At 46.9% G+C, this 23,943-nt stretch overlaps 1 protein-coding gene across 1 annotated transcript in view; it reads right to left on the bottom strand.

Annotated features, from left to right (window-relative positions):
- BUB1B (BUB1 mitotic checkpoint serine/threonine kinase B) overlaps positions 1-23,943 on the bottom strand; it is a 148,267-nt gene that overhangs the window by 72,583 nt on the left and 51,741 nt on the right. The window contains exons 8-12 of the mRNA XM_029598511.1: positions 22,434-22,621; positions 21,895-21,983; positions 16,635-16,852; positions 15,434-15,546; positions 9,792-9,943 (exon numbers count right to left, since the gene is read on the bottom strand). Of these exons, the coding sequence (XP_029454371.1) occupies positions 9,792-9,943; positions 15,434-15,546; positions 16,635-16,852; positions 21,895-21,983; positions 22,434-22,621 (760 nt within the window). The remainder of the gene's footprint in view (positions 1-9,791; positions 9,944-15,433; positions 15,547-16,634; positions 16,853-21,894; positions 21,984-22,433; positions 22,622-23,943) is intronic.

The following is a 23,943-nucleotide window of genomic DNA, read 5'->3' as shown; positions in this document are numbered from 1 at the left end:
TTGACTAAAACTTGATTAAATAACAGATAACCATAACTGTACTCAACCAAGCAAATGCTGAATCCCAGCAAGAATACAGATGCCCTTATCTAGGGATTGCTTGAAATTGAAATTAATTTCATGGGCAAATCCTTGGCCCTGTTCTTGGGCAGCTACGGGCAGGATGCTGTGTGTCTACACTAAGGAAAATAAAATTACCAGGTAAGTAATTTCTCCAATTCCTAGCGTGTAGCCAGATGGGCTCAGGACCAATGGATGTACGAAAGCTACTCCCGATCGTGGCAGGAGGCTGCCTGCAGTCCGGTTAACACTGCCCTTGCAAAGGCTGCATCCTCTCGGGCCTGAACGTCCAGGCGATAGAACCTAGAGAAGGTGAGTAAGAAGGACCACGTTGCCTCGCGGCAGATGTCGATGAGAGACAGCCGTCTAGCTTCCGCCCAGGATACTGTCTGAGCCCTAGTGGAATGAGCTTTAATCTGAAGGGTAATGGCTTTCCTGCCTCTACATAGGCTCCCGTGACCACCTCCTTGATCCAGCGAGCTATAGTAGCCCACAAAGCTGGTTCGCCCTGTATCCTTCCACCATGAAGAACAAGCAAGCGGTCCATCTTGCGCACCGGTTCCGAGACTTCCAGATACCACACCAAAAGCCTACAGAAATTTAAATGGCGGAGGAGGCAGTATTCTTCTGTGTCCTTGAGCCAAACTAGGGACAGCAATGAATTGGACTGATTCAAGTGAAACTTAGAGACTGCCTTGGGCAAGAAGGATGGAACAGTACAAAGTTGAAATGCTCCTGGAGAGATCCAGAGGAATGGTTCCTGACACAATGCCTGTAGTTTAGAGATGCAATGAGCCGAGCATATCAAAACCAGGAACACCATTTTCAGGGTTAATAAGCTCAAGGAAAGACTGTGCAGCGGTCGAAAGATGGGCCCCAACAAAACCTCCAGAACTAGATTAAAATTTCACAAGCTCCTTCACCCCTTTCGGAAAATGGGCCATGTCCTGATGAGCCAACAGGCTAGTTCCATTCACCTTGCCTCTGAAACAGGAGAGCGCCTCTACCTGGACCTTCAAGGAGTTAAGGCCCAACCCTTTATTCAAGCCGACCTATAAAAATTCCAGAACCAGTGGGATTTTGATCGTCCAAGGGGCACACTGCGTTCCTCGCTCCAGGCCTCAAGTACTCTCCAGACCCGCACGTATACTAAGGACATAGAGAGAACTTTCATGCGAGGAGCAAGGTGGTAATTACTGCTGCCGAATATCCACACTTCACCAGGTGAGCCCTCCCAAGGACCAAACCAAAAAAGACAGAAGATGGATCCTCAAGAAGGTCCTCTTCTGGCCATTCTCCTGTATCCAGACTCTCCCTGCTTAGAAAGTCTGCTGATGTTGTCTATCCCTGTGTTGCGGGAGGCAGAGATCATCTGTAGGTGTAATTCTGACCATTCCATAAGGAACTCTATCTCCTGTGACACTTGCTAGCCTTGGCACCCCCTGCCAGCTAATATAGGGCACTGTTGTTGTATTGTCTGCCATCATGCGGACCACCTGACCCTGGAGCATGTGGCTGAACCATAGACCTGCCAATCCCATTAATTGGGCTTCCCTGACTGTCCGGGCTTCCAGGCGGTTTATGCTCCAGAGCGCCTCTTCCTTGGTCCAATGCCCTTGGGCTGTCAGTTCCTGATCGTGAGCTCCTCAGCCCCAGAGACTTACATCTGTCATGAGGACCAGCCAGTTCGGCAGAAGTAGGGTTACAGCCTGCCCAGGTGAGCTTCCTGCAGCCACCACTGGAGTCGAAAAATACTTCTACCAGTAGGTGGAGGCGAATTGAAGGTCTTGAGATAGGAGGGTTCCAGTGTGACAGCATGGAGTGCTGAAGTGGTTGCATGTGTGCCCTCGTTCATGGTACTACCTCCAGGGTTGACACCATCAAACAGAGAACCTGCAGATAGCTCTGCATCATCGGGTGAGTGGAGTTAGTCAACCGATGAACTTGCGACATCCACTCCCTTATGCGTGTGGGCGGGAGGAAAACATTGCAGTGCTTGGTAGCGTGCCGGACTCCCAGATATTCCAAGGACTGGGAGGGTTTGAGACTGCTTTGGTCCATGAATACAACCCAACAGGCTTCCTGCAGCAGGGAGGTCACCCTGCTGGTCACTCAGAGACTTTCTTCAACTGGCTTCACCTGGATCATTCAGTTGTCCAAGTATGGGTGCACCAGGATTCCCTTTTCTCAGTATCGCTGCTATGACCACCATAATCTTGGAAAATGTTCTCGAGCAATGGCCAGGCCGAACAGCAGCACCCAGAACTGATGACGACGGCCCAGTACCGCAAGGCGAAGGAAATGCTGATGTTCTTGGAGGATTGGAATATGAAGGTAGGCCTTGCAAAGATTCAGGGAGGTTAAGAACTCTCCTGGTTGTACAGTCATTATCACAAAGCGTAGAGTTTCCATGCGGAACTGAATTACTCATAAATGTTGGTTGATACTAGAGGTCCAGAATGGAGCAAAAGGTACCTTCCTCTTTGGGTAAAACGGATAGATGGAACAACATCCCGTATCTTCCTAGGGGCGCAGGTACTGGACTCATAACCCTCAATCTGAGGAGTATCACCAAGGTAAACCCCACTGTCTGCTTCTCATACTGGGAGTGGCAAGGAGACATCATGGACATGTCCCAAGGAGAGTATCAAAAACTCCAGCGCATATCCTTCTCGTATGACCTCCAGTACTCCTTTGTCCGAAGTGATCCCGACCCTCTGCTCGTAAGAGAGGGAAAACCAACCTCCTATCTCCTTGTTCCAAGGATGTGTCAGCAAAACTTCATTGGGGGGGGGGGGGGTGTTAGAGAAATTTGAATCCAAACTTTGCCTCTGTCTTGGATTGCCGACTCCAAAGGACTGAGACCTCCTGAAGGACCGAGGTCTCTGCAATGTCGAGTTTCTGTAGGGCCGAAAGCATTGGGAGTGGGGCGCTGAAACTGCTCTCTCATCTTCTGGTAGCCGTGGCCCTAGAGATTTACCCCATTTACTGTCCAGATTTTCCAATTCATTTCCAAAGTGGAGTGATCCCTCAAAGGGCATGTTCATGTGGTTTGCCTTAGAGATCACATCAGCTGACCAATTTCACGGCCATAGCTGTCTTTTGGCCGCTACCATTGAGGCCACTCCTTTGGCCGAGGGACGGACAAGGTCAGAACCCGCATCAGATAAAAGGGCTTCGAGGGCACAACAAGAAGCAATCTGTAAGGTCACTGCTACCGCATCAAGGGCTTGTTTAAGCATGGACCCCATCCGACTATTATGCGCATCCTTCAAGGCTGCTCCTCTCTCCACTGGGATAGTTGTTTGCTTCAAGATGGCACAGACCAGCACATCCAAAGACTCTCACTGCCTGCTTCTGGGGCACTCCCAATCCAGGTCAATCAACTCCGGGATGGCTTCCAGTACTAGAAAGTAGCAAGAGGCTTTCCATAGGGAAACCAGATGGACCAAAGAATCTGGCTCCCCTCTGTGTCATCCATGTCCCTGCCAGGGACACCCTTGGTGAGGCGATGCATGCTTTGAGGTCTGACGATAGGGGTGGGAGAGGGATTACCGGTTGAGGTTCCATCCGGACAGGGGCCAGTGAGGTAGCAGACTGCACCTGTACAAAAGTTTGAAGGCCCTGGAAAAATAATTCCATCCAAGAGAAGGCAGCAGGGCCCATGTCTAAAGTACTGGGGTAGGTGCCGCTGAATTTCCCTCTCCCACGGATGGCCTAGTCCTAGGGTACTAAGATCTGGGGTACTTCCAGTTAAGGCTGTGGCTAACCCATCATCTGAATGGGAGGAGTCGGGCTTATCGAAGTCCAAGGAAGCCAACTCTCCTTGGACTTCCTCACAGTGCTGACACAGGTTGGAATTTAGGTTAGGCTGAGAAGCCTTAATATGACAAGCAGCACAAAGAGCAAGGTGCTTAGGTTTCCTGGCTGCCGGCGTCGTTGGTGGCAGTAACTGCACGTTCTAATCGGCTCACGCTTAAAAAAAAGTTATATCAGTACAAATTTAGAACGCCTAGTGGGGCGTGGTGAGGCACACGCTTGGTCCGTGCACTCAGCTTTTCCTGTATGCACTTACAATGTTGTGAGCTTAAGTACGTGCTGAAGTCATACGCTCAGCGGAAGTACTTTCAGAATTGTACACGCAAGTACACGCTGACGTTACGCACACAGCGTAACAGACGTCCTACGGGGGCCATACACAGCAACGCACGCAAGATGGCACCAATGAGGCTAACCACGCAGTGTGCCTAATGTGGGGGCCTAGCCCACCAAGAGCTGCTCAGCCCACTAGGAGGCCCAATTCCCCTTACCCTCCACGAAAGCGGGAACGATGTCCATACAGCACACCGAGCACGGAGACTGGAGGAAACCTACCTGAAGTCCATCCAATCATCTCTGGAATGGTAAATTTTTTTTTAAACTTACCTGGGCTCAGCGCTTTACCGGCTGAGTACAAAGACTGTCTCTGGCTGGGGGGGGCTTTGGCCATTACTGCTGCGCTCGTCTTCTTGAACCCGCTGCCTTTCAGCTGCTTCAGCAGCAAAGGTCACGCCGGGAACTGGCTACCGGACCAAGGTACACCTCTGAGGGATCTCTGAAATTGCCTCAGGAATTCTCAACTGGGGTTGGGACCTTTAGGTATCACTGCAGGAGAGCGGGATTCAATCTTTTCTCCAATTTAAAAGCAGAATCTCTTCTAGCTATCCCCATAGGGAAAGTATGTCCACATCTTCTGGAGACGGAGTAATACTGAAGGGGTGTATCTAGGATGATGTCAGCTTTGAAACCTGACTCCATCTCCTGGCAGGGGAGCATAAACCCATTGGTCCTAGGTCCATTTGGCTACACACTAGGAAATACAATATGAAACTTGTTGGGCAGAATGCATGGATCATTTGGTCTTTTTCTGCTGTTAATATATATTTGTTTTCATTTTCCCAGAATAACCCTCTCTCCACCAAAAATAACTTTTTAGCTAGGCATCACTCATTGCTATCTTGCATAGTCTCTGGTTCTCTGGGATAGAAAGAGTGGAGACATTCTACAACTGCCCACACCCTCAACATTTGTCAGAGCCTGAGGCACATATGGCACTGTAGCACTGTCCGCATAGTTATGGCACTTTATGCTGATGATTTTGCCTCTAACAGCCAATTGCCCAGATAAAGAAGGACTAAGACACCTTTCCTTCCACCACACTGGTGCCATTACCACCATCACCATGGAGAAAGTCCTTGGAGCAATGGTTAACCCAAGGAACGAGCCTGAAACAAGAGATCCGGTGGACCTTGTTGAACAGTTTCTAATTCAGAAAAGAGCAGAAGATTTCAGCCTTCTTGGGCACTATAAAATAGATTGATCAAACAAACAACTAACCCAACACTATTGCTCCTTGGAACCCAGACTCACAGCCTTCAAGGGAAGAGGACTATCCACTGTGGCATTTGCATCCTCTCACTTTAGGACAGAGTGACAACAGATATCTAAAGACTCTGGAAACCAACCAGAGGAATTCTAGGCAAAGCCTTTTCAAATGATCTCCAGCACAAATGCTCAGACAATTTAGGCAGTGCACTGAGAGACAGACAAAGCCCTTGAAGGCAGAAATCAGACAGAATCCCAGCACATGTCTCACAGGATCCCTGAAGCCTGATAAAAGTAAGTTATCCCGCATAGCTCGCCACTACAGAAGAGTCTATAAAATAATAAGTGGAGTGAAACGGGTAAACACAAATTGATATCTTGAAAGAGTAAGCCAAAGACTAGGGTGTGGCACCATGAGTGGTCACAGGGGTTGCCAGAGAAGAGTCAGGCTGGACACTGGCAAAAATCTTTCATAAAACGTTTCTCTCTGTATACACACAGATCAGTCCAGACTCCTGGGTTTGGCATCCCTGCCAGTAGATGGAGACAAAGAAAGTTTTACTGATACTGTTACATAACCTAGTGTGCCACCTGCAGTCCCTCAGTATTTGTCTCCTGCAAATGGTACAAAACGTGCAGTTCTGATGTTGAAAAAGAGAAAAAGGGACAGAAGAAAACAAGATTACATGACTGGAGAGGGACCCCGCATGGACACATGGTATAGGGCAGTGGTTCTCAACTTTTTTTTTCTGTCGGGTCACACCTGATACATAGTTCCCACATGCGTGACTCACTGAGCACATGACAGTCCCAAGGCTAACCCCACCCCTACCCCTCAGTACTGGATATAAAGTAGAACTAGAACATTCCCCATAAAACTCACCATACAAAAAAGATATTCTGGTGTTATCTCAATAATAGCAACACAAACTCCCTCTACTATCAGGTGCAATAGCTCTACTTATAAAAAGACAGCAGTTCACCACCAATGCATGTCCTATTGAGAAAACACAACCAATAAGCAGGTCAATACAGTAAAGTGCGGCCGCGGTTACCCTGCTCCTAACCCACTTTCTACTCACTTTTCGGCCGCGTTAGTCCAACCCGCAATACACTATACCCGTTAACCCATTCTTACCGCGTCCTTAAATCACCGGGTAACCCCTTCCGCCCGCGGCATGTATATTAGATGTAAACAATCGAATTAGCTATTCCCTCCCATACAGTAACGAGCGCCCTGACTATCGCTTTTTTAACCTGCCGTTTTGCCGCTCGTTTAACCTGCTAACTTACCGCCTACCCTTACCCCTGCGTTAGAGGCAGGGGTAAGGGTAGGCAGCAAACTTTCCTCCAGCCCCCGCTCACCTGCCCTGGCCGCGTCCACGGGTGCTGGTCTCCGGGGCAGCCCCAGTCCTCTCCCCTCCTCCCGAAGCAACGAAAGCGGAAAAAAAAGCGAAAAAAATAAGTAGCAACGAAGTGGACGGTTCTCCTACGCTCGGGATTGCCAGTCCTCTCTCCCCGCGGGATTGCCAGTCCCTCCTCCCGAAGCAAGGAGCGTAAAGCAGCCTTGCTTCGGGAGGAGGGGAGAGAGGACTGGCAGTGTAAAGCAACGAAACGACTTACTTTTCTTGCAGCCCCCCTCCGAAGACTGATATCGGCGGAGACGGACCGCGACTCCCCTGCCTCCCGGAGGCAGCTGCCGGCGAAGATGGATGCCTGCACGGGCGAAAGCGGTCCCTGTGCGTGCAATTGGGCCGCTCAAGGCGTGATGTCACGACGTTTGGAGTCACGGCATGTGACGCCACGCCTTGAGCGGCCCAATTGCACGCATAGGGGCCGCTTTCGCCCGTGCAGGCATCCATCTTCGCCGGCGGGGCCGCTTTCGCCACCGGAGGGGGGTTGCAAGAAAAGTAAGTCGCTTCGTTGCTTTACACTGTCAGTCCTCTCTCCCCTCCTCCCGAAGCAAGGCTGCTTTACGCACCTTGCTTCGGGAGGAGGGGAGAGAGGACTGGCAATCCCGAGCGTAGGAGAACCATCCACTTCCTGGTACCTGTCATTTCAAATGACATTTGAAATGACAGATACCAGCGTGTCCGTGAAGCGTTAGGCCAGCGCACCCAGGATACTATATAGCGCTCTATACAGTAAAATGGGTTGCGTGGGCCTAACGCTTCATGGACGCTTCTTGGACGCAGCTTGCATTTGCAAGCTATTTAAATACAGTATTGGGCGGTAGGTGGGCCGGACTGTGCGTGCGGCAACCGCGGGTGCACCCGGCAATAACGCAACTCTTCCTACCGCTCCTTACTGTATCGGCCTGAAGGTGAGGTATTTTACTAGCCTACATGCTAGTTAAATACCTCATTCTTGGTCACACACAAAAATCGACCTTCACCAAGTACAGAAAGACCACAAATTACAAATATGGAGACAGAAACTGGAATGGAAACCCAAAAAAGCCACTCTGCATGCAGTACAAAACTGGAGAAATGGAAACAGAAATAGCACCTAACATAGTACCAGGACATGCAATAATGTACAGAAATTAATCCGCACAAAGTTACACCTGCATTATGGCATGCACTCAAATGGAACAACCCTGCCTATAAAAAGGAACACCACAAATATTAAGCCAGGCCCTAAACTCTAATACACCTCCAATTAGAAAAACAGAAAGCGCCAAGCTGTTATGGATTCCCACTTAGAAATAATTGTAAAACGATATGAATTAATGTATCAAAACAGCTGAACAGAACATCTAACAATTAAAAACTCTGAAGAATTTTAAATAATTTTAAAAAACACCAATAAAATATTTCAAAACAGCAGACATCACATAATATACAATAATTAAAGTGGCAGTCAATCAAGAAAAATGAACTTAAAGAGCCACCTTTTCTTACCCTCTCCAGCAGTTTTCCTACTCCTTTCCCTTGGAGGCCACACCAGAAGAAGCAGTAGCTGCTGAAGCTGTCCTCACGGTCCTCAACCAGTCTCTTCTCTCTCTCACACACACACACACCCACCCACCACAGCCAGCCAGAAACAGGCTCCATCTCTTCCTCGCTCACAGGACACCACACACACACACTCACACAAAAGCACCCTCCCTGTCTCACATACACACACCGACCCCCAGCTGAACAGCTAAGTCTTCGGCCCCGCCGGCCTAGTCTCTGGTGGCAGCCAGCAGCGTCGGTCTTTGGGTGTTCGGCACCGCCGGCTGTGGGTATCACGTGACACCTGCCAATATGTGGTGATATACTGGTGTGTCTCAACACACCGGTTGAGAATCACTGGTATAGGGCATGCTCAATGTGCCTAGTCAAAGTTCTAGAAATTTTGACATACGTTTTCCACATTGGGGCTCCATCTAATGATATCACCCACGTGGGAGGACTACCATCCTGCTTGCCCTTGGAGAAACGCCATTCTCTGAATATAAAATAGTTCAGAACACTGCTGTGTGTATTTGACTGGTACCCACATACAGAACATATAACCAAACCATTGGTTGCCATTTTAATGGCAGATTAAATACAAAACAATCTATGGGAAGACTGATCATCAAAAGTCAATGCAATTATGCACATATATAAACCCACCTGTCTACTAAAATCTGCACAGCGAGGCCTTTTGGAGGCGCCCTTTCCTTGTTCGGTTCATTTAGTTACCCGTGAAAGGGCCTTCTTGGTTTGTAAACCCTCTGTTGTGGAAAACTCTCCCCGGGCAGCTATGTTTGCTTGATTATACTTTTAAGAAAGCTCTGAAAACATTTTCATTTGAATAGACTTTGGTTTAGATAGTCAGTTAAGTCAATGAGATGCTCCAGAAGAAAGCCCCTTATTTGTTTCTGTTAGGTTGTCCTTTTTCTTTATTTATGCTAGGATGCAGGAGGATATAATACTTAAGACCTTACCCTTGTTATTATGGCTGTTGTATATATTTATGCTGTTTTACAGATCTAGGGTTGGTGTCTTCTGTGCTTTACATTATTCTGGTAGAATAACCATTTTGTTTTATTAGTATATTGTCTTCAGTTTGTGCATGTTTTAATTGTACCTGCATGAAAGCTGGCTATGTGTGTGACATTTTTTTAAATTAAATTTTTTTGCTGTATATTTCAACTGTTTCATTTGTAATTTTAGATGCTGGAGTACACTGTGATGATATTTTGTTCTCAGTCACTTGATACATAACTACAATTTGTCAGACTAGGGCATTCCATGGAATTTTCAGAACTGCCTGGCTTCTAATGGATTAAGATTGCCTAGCTGCTGTCAGGAGACATTGAGAAAAATATCCAGGCTATTTTTCAGGCAAACTAGCATGCACACAAACTTTAAACAGTCTCTTTCCGGCTATACCTCACTGAGTTGGAAGGTAGAGAAAAACATTTGTTTGATGGAAATTTTACAGGATCTGATAACGAAGGACTGAAGACAGCAATCTCTCCTTGCTCTTCTGGAGACTTCAGAGCATCCAGTGAAGATGACACCATTGCTTGAGGTTTGCTCAACTGCAGAAAAGCAAAACAGAATTTTTTCTTCTTTTACTAAACATTAGCAGTGCATTCAATAAAGCTGGCTGGGTACTGTGCATAACTGGTCGCTGACATCATTCATTCAAACATGGCTGCCTCTCGTGCTCTCTCTTCATAAACAAAACATCTAAGCTTACTAGTGCCATCATTGCCTATAACCTTATTCAAGAATGCTGCCTCCTGCATGGGTCATATCACAAGAAAAGAATGCTGTGTTTTGTTATTACTGCGCATATGTGGCAATAAAGCAGAGTCGCTTACCTGTAACAAGTGTTCTCCGAGGACAGCAGGATGTTAGTCTTCACACATGGATGACCTCATCAAATGGAGCCCCGATGCAGAAAAAACTTATGTCAAAGTTTCTAGAACTTTGACTAGGCACACTGAGCATGCCCTCTCCAGTCATGTAACAGAATTATAATTAATTATAATTAAAATAAAAAATAGGAGAAACCAAACTCTGCAGGGTGGCGGGCGGGTTTCGTGAGGACTACCATTCTGCCGTTCGGAGAACACCTGTTACAGGTAAGCAACTCTGTTCTCTCCAAAGACAAGCAGAATGGTAGTCCTCACATATGGGTGAATATCTAGCTACAAGCTACTCCCCAACACAAAAGGGGATCAACATACACCCAACTAGGAGCAAGGAGACAAAGGATAGTACTTCCTTTGGAGATAGAAAGACTTCTTTGGCCCCAGTCTCGCCGGCCTCCTGGATGAGGACAATGGGTCTGGAGTACTGGCAAAAAGGTTTTGTGAGGTCTCGTGGTGGTCCCTAATTTGGGCCACAGCATCCCTCACCTTATCTCCAAAGAGATTCTCTCCAGTACACGGTACGACCCTATACATAGGGTCAGAGATCCAATGCTCGCAGTTGTGCCACTCTGCGGAAGCAGATTTCCACTGCAGACTCTCAATGCAGTCTCAAAAACATCATAGGTCGCATGGACCTCGTGTTTTCTGCACTCCAGGCCCTTATGCACCAGTAACATGAGAGTGTCTGCTGCTGTTGGGGCAGCTGCTCAGCCATCTCCTGCACCTGCTTCCCAATGTCCCACAAGCACTGGCTGATGTAGAACTGGTAGGTGGCAATGCGGGCAATAAAGTAATACTTTCCTCCCAAGAGCATCTATTGCTCTATGGTCCTTCCCCAGGGGCGCTGAGGGCTGACGCTTATCAAATCCTGCAGCCTTCTTATTGATGAGTGGCCTTGTGAGGGAGTGTTCCCATATCCTCAGCAACAACTCCTTAAGGATCTCATGTACCGGGACCACCATGATTTCCTTAGGAGGCGCCATAAACTGGAGGATCTCAAGCATTTTGTGCCTGGCATCCTCAGTCAACAACTGAAACAGGATGGCTTCTTCCATCACATTCACAAGCCCTGAAAAGTCAAGTCCTCAGGCGGATACTTCCTTTGCTCTTCTGGAGAAGGCTCTGAAGGGAGAACCTTAAAACCCTCAGAGGACTCCAAAACGTAATCCCACTCAGGGATCATTGGGCCCTTGTCCTCACTGTATGCCACAGGTGATGTGGCCCTAGATACTCTGCCTACGTCCAGGAGGAACAAGCACCAGTGGAACTGGATGTGGGAGACTACAGGCCTCGGCACCTCCATTGGCCCCGGTGGAGCTTCTTCGTCACCGGTTCCTCCGAGGACCACCATATTGGTATGGGGACACCTCAGTGCCCCGCCAGGCACCAAAGCTGTCCAGGGAAGAGGCACCAGCTGAGTCAAACACACACTGAGCTTCTCCAGAAGTGGTACGAGAATGGGCGGCCCTAGGTCCGGTGCCATCTGTGCCACATTAACGAAGCCCTGCAGTGCCCGCTCCACTTCCAGCTGGACTCTGCGCTCCAGCTCCTCAAACTTTGCCAATGCTAACACTGACTGGGAGGAAGGAGGGGTGGCCAGATCTTCCTCGGACCCACAAGGGGGATTGGCGACTAGTACCAGGACCAGTGGAGACCATAGCAGACCCCAGGCATAAATGGGGGATGGGCACTCCTCACCATGGGGCCACTTTGGGGGCATTGGCATGCCCGGCACCATGCATCGATGGGGACCAGTGCCTATGCTTCTTAGGCTTCCCTTGATGCTTGGCCCGGTCCTTCCCCAGTGCAGAAGTCAAATACAACGAACCCAGCTTCCACGGCCCAGAGGAAATAGACTACGTTCAGTCTGCAGTGCCCCTATCCACTGGCGACCTCGACTTAACAGATAGTCCCCTCTGATGTCGATGGTGTAGTATCCATCAGTGCGGCTCCGAGGTCTTTTGATGCCAATGGCTCAAAGAGCTGGTCCATCTTGTTGAGTCGAAGCAGACATCTCTTCGTGGACATCTGTACACACAAGCGGCAACCCTGGACGTCATGCGGTACCTCCAAGCAGAGGACGCATACCTCATTAGGATCAGGGATTGACATGGCCCTCAGGCACTGGGGATAAAGCAAAAACTGGATGTGGCATTACAGGGCAAAACAAAAGGGTGGAAGTTAGATGATGCTGGCGGGCGTCGATGACCAGCGGCCACTGAGGCACTGCTATCACAGGGGGAAATCGACCACGAACATAACTTACCAAAACGCCAAAAACCCTGACGCTATGGGAAGGCACTGAGAGGGACCCAGTGACAGATTGAAGAGAAAAAAAAATTGCGAAAAACTGAAAAACAAAAGTTTTCCACAAAGCAAAAAGCCAAGTTTTGAGCTCAATCAAACCGAGAGACTCATAGCTCCATAGAAGGAAAAAAGAGAAAAGACTGAAGAGGGACCCTGCATAGATGTGTGGTATAATGCATGCTGGGCACTTCCTCTAAGGTGGCTACAGAATCCTTGGGGGATGGGTGGTTTGGGTGTGCCCGATCTCGCTCGTTATAACTTAGCCTGCAATTTGCGGCTCATACGTAATTGGCTGATAGGGACCTCCCATTATGCGTCCTTGTCAGTGGACCAAGCTCTTTTACATCCGCTGGCCCCGGCTTATGTGCTTCAGGCGAGTTCGGGCCGCCTTCCGGCCATTGTGTCCCAAACTGCTCTGGTTAGGCCTCTTAGGCTTACTTGGTTCCGTCTTACCAGGCTTTTACAAGTTCCCTCGACATGTGCTTACTTTTTACCCCTGGGTGGGAATGTCGATTTCCCCGCGGGGTCTCAATCCGTTATGTTTAAGGCGTGGGTGTCCAAAGATATTACTCACTTGGGGCACCTGTGGACTCGTGAAGGGGAATTTATGCAGTTCTCGGATTTCCGAGACTTGTATCACCTGGGGGCTACTCATATTTTTCCCTAATTACAAGTCCGCCACTATGTGAACACTCTGCCGGCGGCTACTAAGGAGCATACACTGTTCATTACACTAGATAGTCTTTTTCACTTTGAGCAGACCAGGGTCCCTTCACTATCTAGTTATTATAAATTCTTGCAGCACCGGCTTAGGTTGGATGTTTATTCCTACCTAGTGGAGCGGTGGAATAGGGATGGGGACTTTTGTCTTACAAGCCTCATTTTACGCAACTGTTTTCGGCGTATCACCAGGATCTCGGCTAATATGTACTTTAGGGAAATGCAGTTTAAATTTTTAAGTCGGGCGTACATATCTCCCCAGATGGCGTATAATTCCTCTATAGCTGTTTCATCTTCCTGTGTTCGCTGTCCTGGGACGGTGGGTACGCTGTCCCATGTTTTTTGGACGTGCCCTTTGATTCGCAAATTTTGGCGTAAGATAACGGATTATATGGCAGATTTATTGGATGTGGCCCTGCCTTTTTCGCCCATGTGGTTTTTATTTGGCTGCATTTCCCCCATTAGAGTTCGAGATCCTGGTGCGCGCCTGCTACTACAAAAAGCTGGTTTGGTGGGGAAGAAAACCATTTTGTTGCTTTGGCGTTCCCCGGAGCCCCCATCTTTCTGGGGGTGGAGGAATCATCTGCATGCCATGATGTCCATGGAGAGTATGGCGGCTCGGGGTTCTCCGCGACGGCGTCATCTATTCTCAAGCATCTGGAATTCCTATCTTCAACGACTTCCTTCCCGGGCGCGTAGTCTTGCGCTGAATGATTGAGTGGTGACTGCTATCTTTCCCTTGGACTTGCCTGATGATCCAGACTATTTGCCTGGCCACTCCGTCTGTCTCAATGTTGTGGACTATAGAGGATTGCAGAGGGGATGGGTTGGGGGGGGGGGGGAGATTCTGCATATGGGGGGGGAGAAAAGGTGTATATGTTTGTTGGTTTGCCTAACCTCGGGAGGGCTCAGGAAACACCCTCTTTACTTTGTATATATTTTGTAAAACCAATAAAAATTGTTTGAACATAATGCATGCTGGGCATGCTCCGTGTACCTATTCAAATTCTAGAAACTTTAACATACATTTTCTGTATCAGGCTCCACCTGATGATGTCGCCCATGTGTGAGGACTACCATCCTGCTTGTCCTCAGCGAAAGCTGTTTCTGGGCCCTGATACAATCACCATTCTTGGATGTATAATCTTTTCCTGTCCCCAGGCAGCTGCTGCCATCTTGAAAAGTGTAATTCCAGTTCCGGTCTAAGTCATCAAAAAGGAACAAAAAAGGGGGGGGGGGGGGGGGGGGGGGGGGGGGGGGGGGTGGGGGGGGGGGGGGGGGCTATTTGGATGTGATGTCAAAAAAAGGGGCATGGTTTGGGTGGAGCTAATAGATGTTAAAAGGGGTTGAGCTAGGGGCAAAGCTTGTACCGGAAATGAAGACTGATTGGTTGAGAGAAGGGTCAGTGGGCAGGGCTTAACCCAGAAATAAACACTGATTAGCTGAGCCACCTGACACTCACCTGTCCAAAAAAGATTTGACATGACTTGTACCTTTAAACTACTGATACCAAGCGACACTGAGCCTGGCTAGTATTTGGATAGCATATCTCCAAGAAGCACTATGTGCTGCAGCATAACAGGAAGTACTCTTCTGCATCAGTACAAGGAGGCACTATGTTACCAAAAGTGCCAGCTCTCTGATGAGATAACAAAATGTACAGCATAGACATTAAAGATATCATGGCATTTTTCACAAGAGCTGGGATGCTAATTCCAGTATAGAATGTTAAAATTAAGTCCCAGAACTATCCGTTATAGAAACAATTAGTTTCAAGAAAAATGCTGTCTCTTTACTTGATAGAAGTACCCAATATTAGCACTAACATGGTAGAGATGTGCATTCTTTTTCATTCATTTTGGAAGCTTATGTACATTTTTTACATGCATAAAATTGGATTTTGTGCAAGCAAGTACAGCCTGTGAGAATAAAATTCTATTGTGTGTGCATTAAACAGTATTTGGGGCATAAATTTAAAGTACCAAAAAAAGAAGACAAAAATGAAAGAACCAAAAATTATGCACGCGCACCTCTTTACGACAGCACTTGTGAGTATTCTTAGAACTACAGAAGAGGTGCTCTGCGCAAAGATTGCTCTCTCTCAAAATAAGTCTATGAGAATACCTCCTCAGCTAGATTCTGTTCCTCCTTGTCCTCTTTTTCTTTTAGCTTTTTCTCCATCTCCTGAATTTTTTGTTCTAGCTTAACTCTCAGCTGTGCCTTGGTCTGCAGATCTTCTGTAAATTAGAATATCCCAAAAAACAGCATAATGAACGTTTAAATAAATTCCACTGAAAAATCTTTTACAACATGTTACAATCTAACATTCGTTCACTCTCCTTCCCTCTCAGATAAGCCTTAAAAGTCTGTGTATTAAACATTCACGGAGCGGGATGCCAGTGGCCAGTAGTTAGTGTTCCACCTTCACGGAGTGGAAGGATGGAGGGCTGCTATCTCCAAAAATAAAAAAACAAAAACACAAACAAAAATAAAAACAGGGGTGGGTAAGAGTATGGGGCAAGGGTGTGGCCTGCTTGTTACAGCGGTTGCTACCCCTAATTGAGCTGGATGTCACTTGGATGCAGATACGGAGCTGCTCTCTAAATTGGTGGTGGGGTGGAGGGGAATTAGGGCTGGAGGGTACTGGAAGCCAATAGTAACAGGTGGGAGAGAGAAAAAGGGAAAAAAATGGATAAAGTGCGTAGCTTGCTGGGCAGACTGGATGGGCCGTTTGGTCTTCTTCTGCCGTCATTTCTATGTTTCTATATATGTTTCATTGAATAAGCCCTATCTGATATAAACATCTTTTGATAAGAGAACAGGACCCAATATTAGGTATTACTTAGCCCGTTAAGTTCAGATTTAGTGGAAGTGTTTGAATATCTGGAAGTGGTCAGCAGCTACCATTTAACTGGTTAACGTTTTAGCCAGCTAAATGAAGGGCGGGATAGTTACATTCTCAGGTGGAGCTATTTGTCAGGTAACTTAGCTGGATAAGGGCTGATATTCAGCATTATGTGGCTTGCTTAAGTGGATAAGTGTCGGACTGCTATTCAGCCTTCCTAAAGTAAGCTGGATAAACTTATCTAGCTACCTATAAAAAATAGTAAAGTATACTCAGAGGCATTGCCATGCCAATGGATAACTCAGCCAAGTTAGCCAGATACGTTTACCTAGCTAACTTGTACAGCCGGATAGTGGCTGAATATTGGCCCTATAGACTATAGTGTCTGAGAGATTGGAACTAACCCAGGAGTGGCTACAATCTTGTAGATGTGGCTTGAAGGGAATAGTTTGATGAATTCTTCATGACTTGACATATTACCTTCTCTTTTCTTCCATATTTTTTTAATGTAAATTTCTGCCCTGATCTCTTCAAAGGAGAACTCCTCAACTCCAGCGCAGACCTGGTCCTTACAGTACATCGCCCTCTGCTCCTTCTCCTCAGGCTGGCTCTGGACTCTCTGCAAAGGATCCTCCTCTTTTCCAGGCTTTCGTGCACTCAGAACACCATTGATTGTGGGATTAATTTTACAGGGGGTTCTGAAAAAGAAAAAAAAAAAGTTTCATGACATTCCAGTACTGCATTGAGAAATCCATCACAGTCATGACATTTTTAAATAAGGCCCTATTCCCCTCCCCCCCTTTTTTTTTTTAGTTACATTTGCCAGACAGGGACAGTCTTTGTGTAAGGATTGAGCCGAAATTTGGTAGAAGGAAAAATATTTTGCTTCTTACCTGGTCATTTTTTTCCTTGAGTCTTACCAGAAAAGTCCAGACGCATGGATTAGGTTCACCTACCAGCAGATGGAGGTAAAGAATAACTACATTGCTCAACTTTCCTATATAGCGACCCATAAAGCCTGCAATCAGCAGAATCAGTATTTCCATAACAAAGCAATTAATTTTAAAATTACTTTCCCCCTACCGCAGAGGGGGAGCCCTGATTGGCATTTCATCCCACCAATCGTAAGGAGAAAGGTCCCAAAACAGTTAAACCACCACCAGATCTAGATAGATGAAAAGTATCTGCAGAACAGGCTGAAGATAACAGAGTGGATTCCTGGACTGGTACAAAATGACTCAAGGAAGTTTTCCTTCCTTTTTTGTTCTAACAAACCGTTCCAGATGCATGGGACATTCCCAAACAACCCGCAAAGTGGGCGGGATCCTGACAAGTCTGCCTTCAAGATCCCCCCACCCCAAAGGAAGCAGTGTGTCTAGCCCACACATTCAAGTAGTAATATCTGGTAAGAAATGCAAGGAAGATTGAACTGCCAACTTGAATATCTCCCTCTGGAAAAACCAGGTGATGTTCCACAGACGAACCCACTTGTGCCCTTGTAGAATGAGCCCTGAGATCTCTAGGCACCATTAGAGCTTTAGAAATGTAGGTTGAACTAATTACTTTGATCCATCAAGCTATTCTAGCCTTAGACAGATCTTCCTCTTTCCTCTGACCAGAAAAGAAAACAGATGATCTGACCTCCTAAAGGCATTGATCACCTTTATGTTATGTTATCTGGGCATTTATAGCCCACAGTATCCATAGATCTATCAGGCCGATACAGTACAGTGCGCTCCAGCGGAGCGCACTGTTAACCCGCGATTGGACGTGCATTTGACGTGCTAGCTTTACCCTTTATTCAGTAAGGGGTAATAGAACGTCGAAAACGCACGTCCAACCCCCCCCCCCCCCGAACCTAATAGCGCCCGCAACATGCAAATGCATGTTGATGGCCCGCGGCTTGAAAACCGGACGCTCAATTTTGCTGGCGTCCAGTTTCCGAACCCATGGCTGTCAGCAGGTTTGACAGCTGTCTGTAGAGACTTGCATCCATAGTTATTACTATCCAGTTGGGAGCCTGCAAGTCCATTCCCTTGACCAGATGCTCCCTCTACCGCCATCAGAAGTGGGAGTCCTCGTCTGCCACCAGATGTGGTCCTGCTTCACTGTCGCCAGGAGAGAGAGCTGAATCCTGTATTCATGAGGCTGAGGATGCCACAGAGATAACAGCGTCCTCTGCAGTGGATGCACGTGCCACCCTGAACGACCAGCTCAAGAGTCATCACACCATGGAACTTAGGGTCTGCAGGGACACCCACACGAAAAGGGCTGGTCAAATGCAAGGCTCCAATTTGTCCCCACAGCTTCTGGATTCGCAGTTCCAGCAGGAACACTTTGGCTTGAACTGTTTCGAACTGAGCTCCCAATACTAGAAAGAATGAGTGGGCTCTAAATTGCTCTTGAAGATATGGATTAGTCAACCAAGCTCCTGAGGCAACTGAACCACCCTGCGAGACACCGTTTGACTCTCGTATCTGAACGGGGCCCTTATCAACCAATTGTCTAGATACGGATGGACTAAAATGCCTTCCTTGCACCACCACCATCAGCTTCGAAAAGGTTCTGGATACCATCCCGAAACTGAATGGAAAAGTCTGAAACTGGTAATGATGGCCAAGCACTGCGAAGCACAGGAATTGCTGATGCTCTTCCTGGATTGGAATATGCAGATAAGCTTTCATTAGATCTAAGGAAATGAGAAACTCTCCCTTCTGCACTGCCATAAGTTCAGAGTGCATCTGGAAACAGGCCACTCTTAGAAACTTGTTGACCCGCTTCAGATCCAAAATTGGACGAAAGGATTCAGCTTTCATTTTTACCTGGCTTCTTACACCGAAAGAACTGAGACCTACCAAAGAAATGAGATACCTCTGACCTCTTTTCTGGCAAAACCTTCTAGAGCAGTGGTCCCCAAACCTGTCCTGGAGGGCCACCAGCCAGTCGGGTTTTTGGGATAGCCACAATGAATATGCATGAGAGAAAATTTGCACGCACTGCCTCCATAACATGCAAATTTTCTCTCATGCATATTCATTGTGGCTATCCCAAAAACCCGACTGGCTGGTGGCCCTCCAGGACAGGTTTGGGGACCACTGTTCCAGAGTCTTGAAAACAGCCCCCTGAGAAAGAGGACCATGAAAAAGACTTTCAATCTTCTGGTAGGCAAGGGATCGTTGAATCACCCCACTTATTCGCCATTTTCTCCCACTCATCACCAAAAAGACAGCCCCTGAAGGGTAGTTTTGTCAAATGTAACTGGAGATAGTGTCTGCCAACCAGTTCCACAACCAAAGCAGTCGTTGTACCGTCACCACTGAGGCTACACCCCTAGACACGCTACATGCCAAATCATAACCTGTTTGTTCTGCTAAGGGTAACAATTGCTGTATCGCTCAGGATAGCCCCATGGCTATTGTTAAGGGTTACCCCCAAGTCTTCTGTGAAGGGTGGTTACTGCTATTCAATGCAGGTTACCCTCATGGCTTCTGTAATATAGATACCAGCTATACACTTAATTAACCTTATACACATTTCTCCATGAAGGACTGACAGGGAATCATCACTTCATTTCTGAAACAGCTCATATCACAGCTAACAAAGGCACCTGAGGAAACACACTGTCCAGGGCTCTCTATTTGTTCTTCCAGAACCTATAAAAATACCACAGTGAATTCCGGGACAGGAGAGAATCCCCATGCTGACACAATCAAGGACACTGCCTCCTTAAAAAAAACAGACGACACATGCTGCTCCACTGAAACTGCAGACATTGCTAAGGCCAAACTGCCTCCTCGGGAATGAGAAAGCAAGGCCTGCATATAAAAAATGGCCACCATTCCCACCCACCTGAACTGCAAGAAGTGCCAAAAAATAGCCAACCCCATCTTGAAGCTTACTTCACGAATAAACAAATCACCTCAAGCAGGATAGTGGAACAGGGCACCAGGACAAAACAGTTACCTATCACTTCCTGCGCTGTTAGACATGAAAGGAAGATCCCGGCCCTAAGCCAGTCACCCGCACACCTAACATGGCTACAGTTTCTGCCAAGATGTAGTCCAACTCACAGACGCAGATCTCCCTCCTCAGGGCTCTTAGGACAGAGGCACTGCTGATCGCCTGCCTCGCTGGACTAAATTAAGGTTGCTAAGCTTTCTTTCTCAGACACTGCAAAAAAAAAAAAAAAAAAAAAGAGTGACAGCTCTCTCTCGGCAAGCCACGAAATCAAGGAGGAAGACCCGCTTTTGCATGGCACCACACAAAATAAGCCATTCTACTGTGCGGTGCCACTTCCCACGCGCTGCTGCTATTTTATTTCCCCTGATCCAAGCTCTCCAAGAGTTAGTCACCGTTGAGTAAGGGGACCAGTGACTCCCAATCCGTGTCTAAGTCACTGGCAGCACAACCCTCCAGGCCTGAGCTCCGTGTGTACTCAGCGCCTCTAACATCTCTATGAGTTCAGGGACCTTGCCTACCAAATAGCCCTGGTGTGGGGGAGAGAGTAAGCATAGGGCGGGGGAAACAGAGCAGACCAGAGAGAGGTAAAATGTACAAGTTCCGACCCCAGCCAGAAACAGACCTGTATGCTTTCGACACCATTGCACCTCAACTCAGGGAGGGAATTTAACACTGTCACCTCAGGAGAGATTCCCCATCAAGTTATCAACCTCAGGGCAATGCTCGACAGGGGCGGGACTGGCCTTTCACTGCAGCAGCTGCTTAGTCTCTGTTCTTTATCTGGCCTATCCAGGTCTCACTCCACAGTATGGACTACATATGTACTGGAGATGGAGAATACTGGCAGACTGTCAGGACAGGAGTGTATTAGCAGGCTGATGCAAAATCTGTGCGGGAAAAACGGGCGTTCATGACTGTGCGCCCGCTTTCCTAATGCGAACCCATCCAACTCCTGGGAGCGATGCAGTAGGCTAATGAGCCACTGCATTAAAAAGGAGGCGCTAGGGGAAATTATGCGCCTCTAGCACCTCAGAGAAGTGGCTGAGCGTGGGTTAGGAAAACAAACTCTCAATTTTACGAGCCTCACAGATTAGGAAAGTGGATGCTCCTAAAACTGAGCGTCTGTTTTCCAAACCTGACCACCATCAAGACTCCCCTCCCCATTGCTGCTTTCTATGGTTCTTCCGATTTAATATCATGGCGATACTAAGTAGGAAGATCCACAGAAAAGCAGTGTTTTCTGACTTTCTGTTAAACTTTTGGGGCTCAAGGCTTAATGCCAGCTCCACACACACAAACCTTTTCTGTGGTTATACATACATATAGATATACACACACACAAAATGCTCTTATAAAATATGTTATGATAATAAAAAGTCTAGGAATTTTTTTGTATGTAACTAATCTATTTATATGTAGTAGAAATTTGTAGAGTTGTGAAAGGATCATATTGAAATATGAAGTAGTTGATGGGATGGAAAATATTGAAGGAACATGTGTATGGTATCTTTGAAAGATTTCTTGTAAAGCAGGTATAAATATTTAAATTTGTACAGCCTAAGGTGATTAGAATAATATGTAATAAAGAATGTTTTATGGAAAACATAATATCCCTTAGCATTCTATTTGTGTAATGTAAAAATATATATTTAAAAAAAAAAAAAAATAGATGTACACCCAGAACTAAAGGTTATAAAGGAAATAAAGTTTCTTGCCCTGCCTAAAAATGTTGACTGGCACCAGTTTTTCTGAATATTTTTCCACTACGGAATAAACTTACATGGCTGGTTGTTTTACAGACTCCTCGACATACGGTGTAAAGCTGGGCAGGCTGCAGGGTATGTCCAGAGCAGAGGTCGTGCGCGAATGCTGCAAGGGAACAAATCCAACAGGTAACAACCATAAAGCTCAATGTCTCACAGCCTCTTCTCATCTGTCTCCCTATTCACATTTCCCACCCTGGACCTATCAACCTACCCTGCCATTATTCTCCTCCATTACCTTTTTGTGTCCCCAGTGTCTATTTTTGGTGGTTTGGCGATCACACCATTAAATGTACACGCGAGACGCCACAATGGTCTCAAAAAAACAAAACAAAAACAAAACACACTCAGTACCAGAAACAAGCAAAGAAAAACTGATCAATGTATACTGTACTGAGTGTTTCCCCAATTGGAGAATTCAGCGTTTTGGGTTGAGTTATTTCAGGCACAAACACCCTCATTATGCAGCCCTCTCTCTCTTTTCTTGCCTCCCAAGCCCTTCTTTTTCTGTCTCCCTCCCCTTCCTATTTGGACCAAATTCTCTCCTGGTTCTTACCCGTCCAGAGTTCCAGGTCCCTGCCCTCTGTTCATTCTCTTTAGCCCTTGTTGGAGGTGGTGCAGCCCATGGTTGTGGGGTCAGTGAATAAAGTTCAGCTCCAGGGGTGTCAACAGCATTCTCATCAAACACCTTAAAGCGGGAGGACCTTGGGACTTGCTGAGGGGGCGGTAACTGGGTGCAGACAGCTAGAATTAAAGCCAGAAAGCATCACAAGGAGTAGCACATGCCTCATGCACAAGGACCACTTGAATTACATAAGAACATAAGAAATTGCCATGCTGAGTCAGACTATGGGTCCATCAAGCCCAGCATCCTGTTTCCAACAGAGGCCAAACCAGGCCACAAGAACCTGGCAATTACCCAAACACTAAGAAGATCCCATGCTACTGATGCAATTAATAGCACTGGCTATTCGCTAAGTAAACTTGATTAAAGGCCGTTAATGGACTTCTCCTCCAAGAACTTATCCAAACCTTTTTTGAACCCAGCTACACTAAGGGCCGGATTTTAAAAGGGTTACGTGCATAACCCTTTTAAAACCCCCCTGCGTGCGCCGAGCCTATTTTGCATAGGCTCAGCGGCGCGCACAAGTCCCAGGGCTTCGCTAGGGGGGCGTGGTGCAGTCCTCTGGAACAGCCTCCGGGAGATGGTGCGCCAGCAGCCCGCTGGCACGCATGAGTTACACTTGCCGGCAGGCGGGCGTAACTTTTAGAATAAAGGTAGGGGAGGGGGGGGTGGAAGGAAAATTCCCTTCGAGGCCGCTCCGATTTCGGAGCGGCCTCGGAGGGAACGGGCAGCGCGCGCAGGGCTCGGCGCACCAACAAAAGTATGCGCGCGCGCTGTTTCTTAAAATGTACCCCTGACTGCACTAACCACATCCTCTGGCAACATATTCCAGAGCTTAACTGTGCTTAATTCATCCTAAAGTTAAGTTTTCCAACTGTCATTTTTAATACCACTGAACTAAATCAATTTTTCCCAAATCAAAAATTTTATTTATTCCTGCAAATCAAACTGAATACTGGCATCAAAGAGATTCACACACAAAATCTCAGTACAGAGGTTTAGCTAATTCCCATGCAACTACGACCTTCCTACCATCCCTGTAACTCTCAAAGCGCACCCAGGAAGCTTTTCTGATGAAGGCATTTTCTTTAACCATTAGCTCTGTGTTCTTGATCTACCATCCACTTGAAGCAGTGAAGTCCCTCCAGCCTCAGAAATTAAAAAAAAAAAAAAAGTAGATGTAAACCGATATGATGTCCCTACGAATATCGGTATAAAAAAGTTTTCAAATAAATAAATAAAAATAGTTATAGGTATGCATTCAGGCCCAGGAGATTGTATACAGATTCAATAAAATACAGCTGAACAATACTTATCAGAAATTCCTGAACTGACCTCAGTGCTCCAGGATGCTGGATTTCTGAAGCTTAATACACAGAATTAGGGGTACTTCTGTGATTTTTTTTTTTTTAATCAGAGAACATTTAATGAAAGCAGTGTC

This window comes from Rhinatrema bivittatum, chromosome 4, assembly GCF_901001135.1.
Source record: "Rhinatrema bivittatum chromosome 4, aRhiBiv1.1, whole genome shotgun sequence".
NCBI lineage: Eukaryota > Metazoa > Chordata > Amphibia > Gymnophiona > Rhinatrematidae > Rhinatrema > Rhinatrema bivittatum.
Note: the sequence above shows the minus strand (reverse complement) of the source record. Positions and strands in the feature narration are given on the sequence as shown.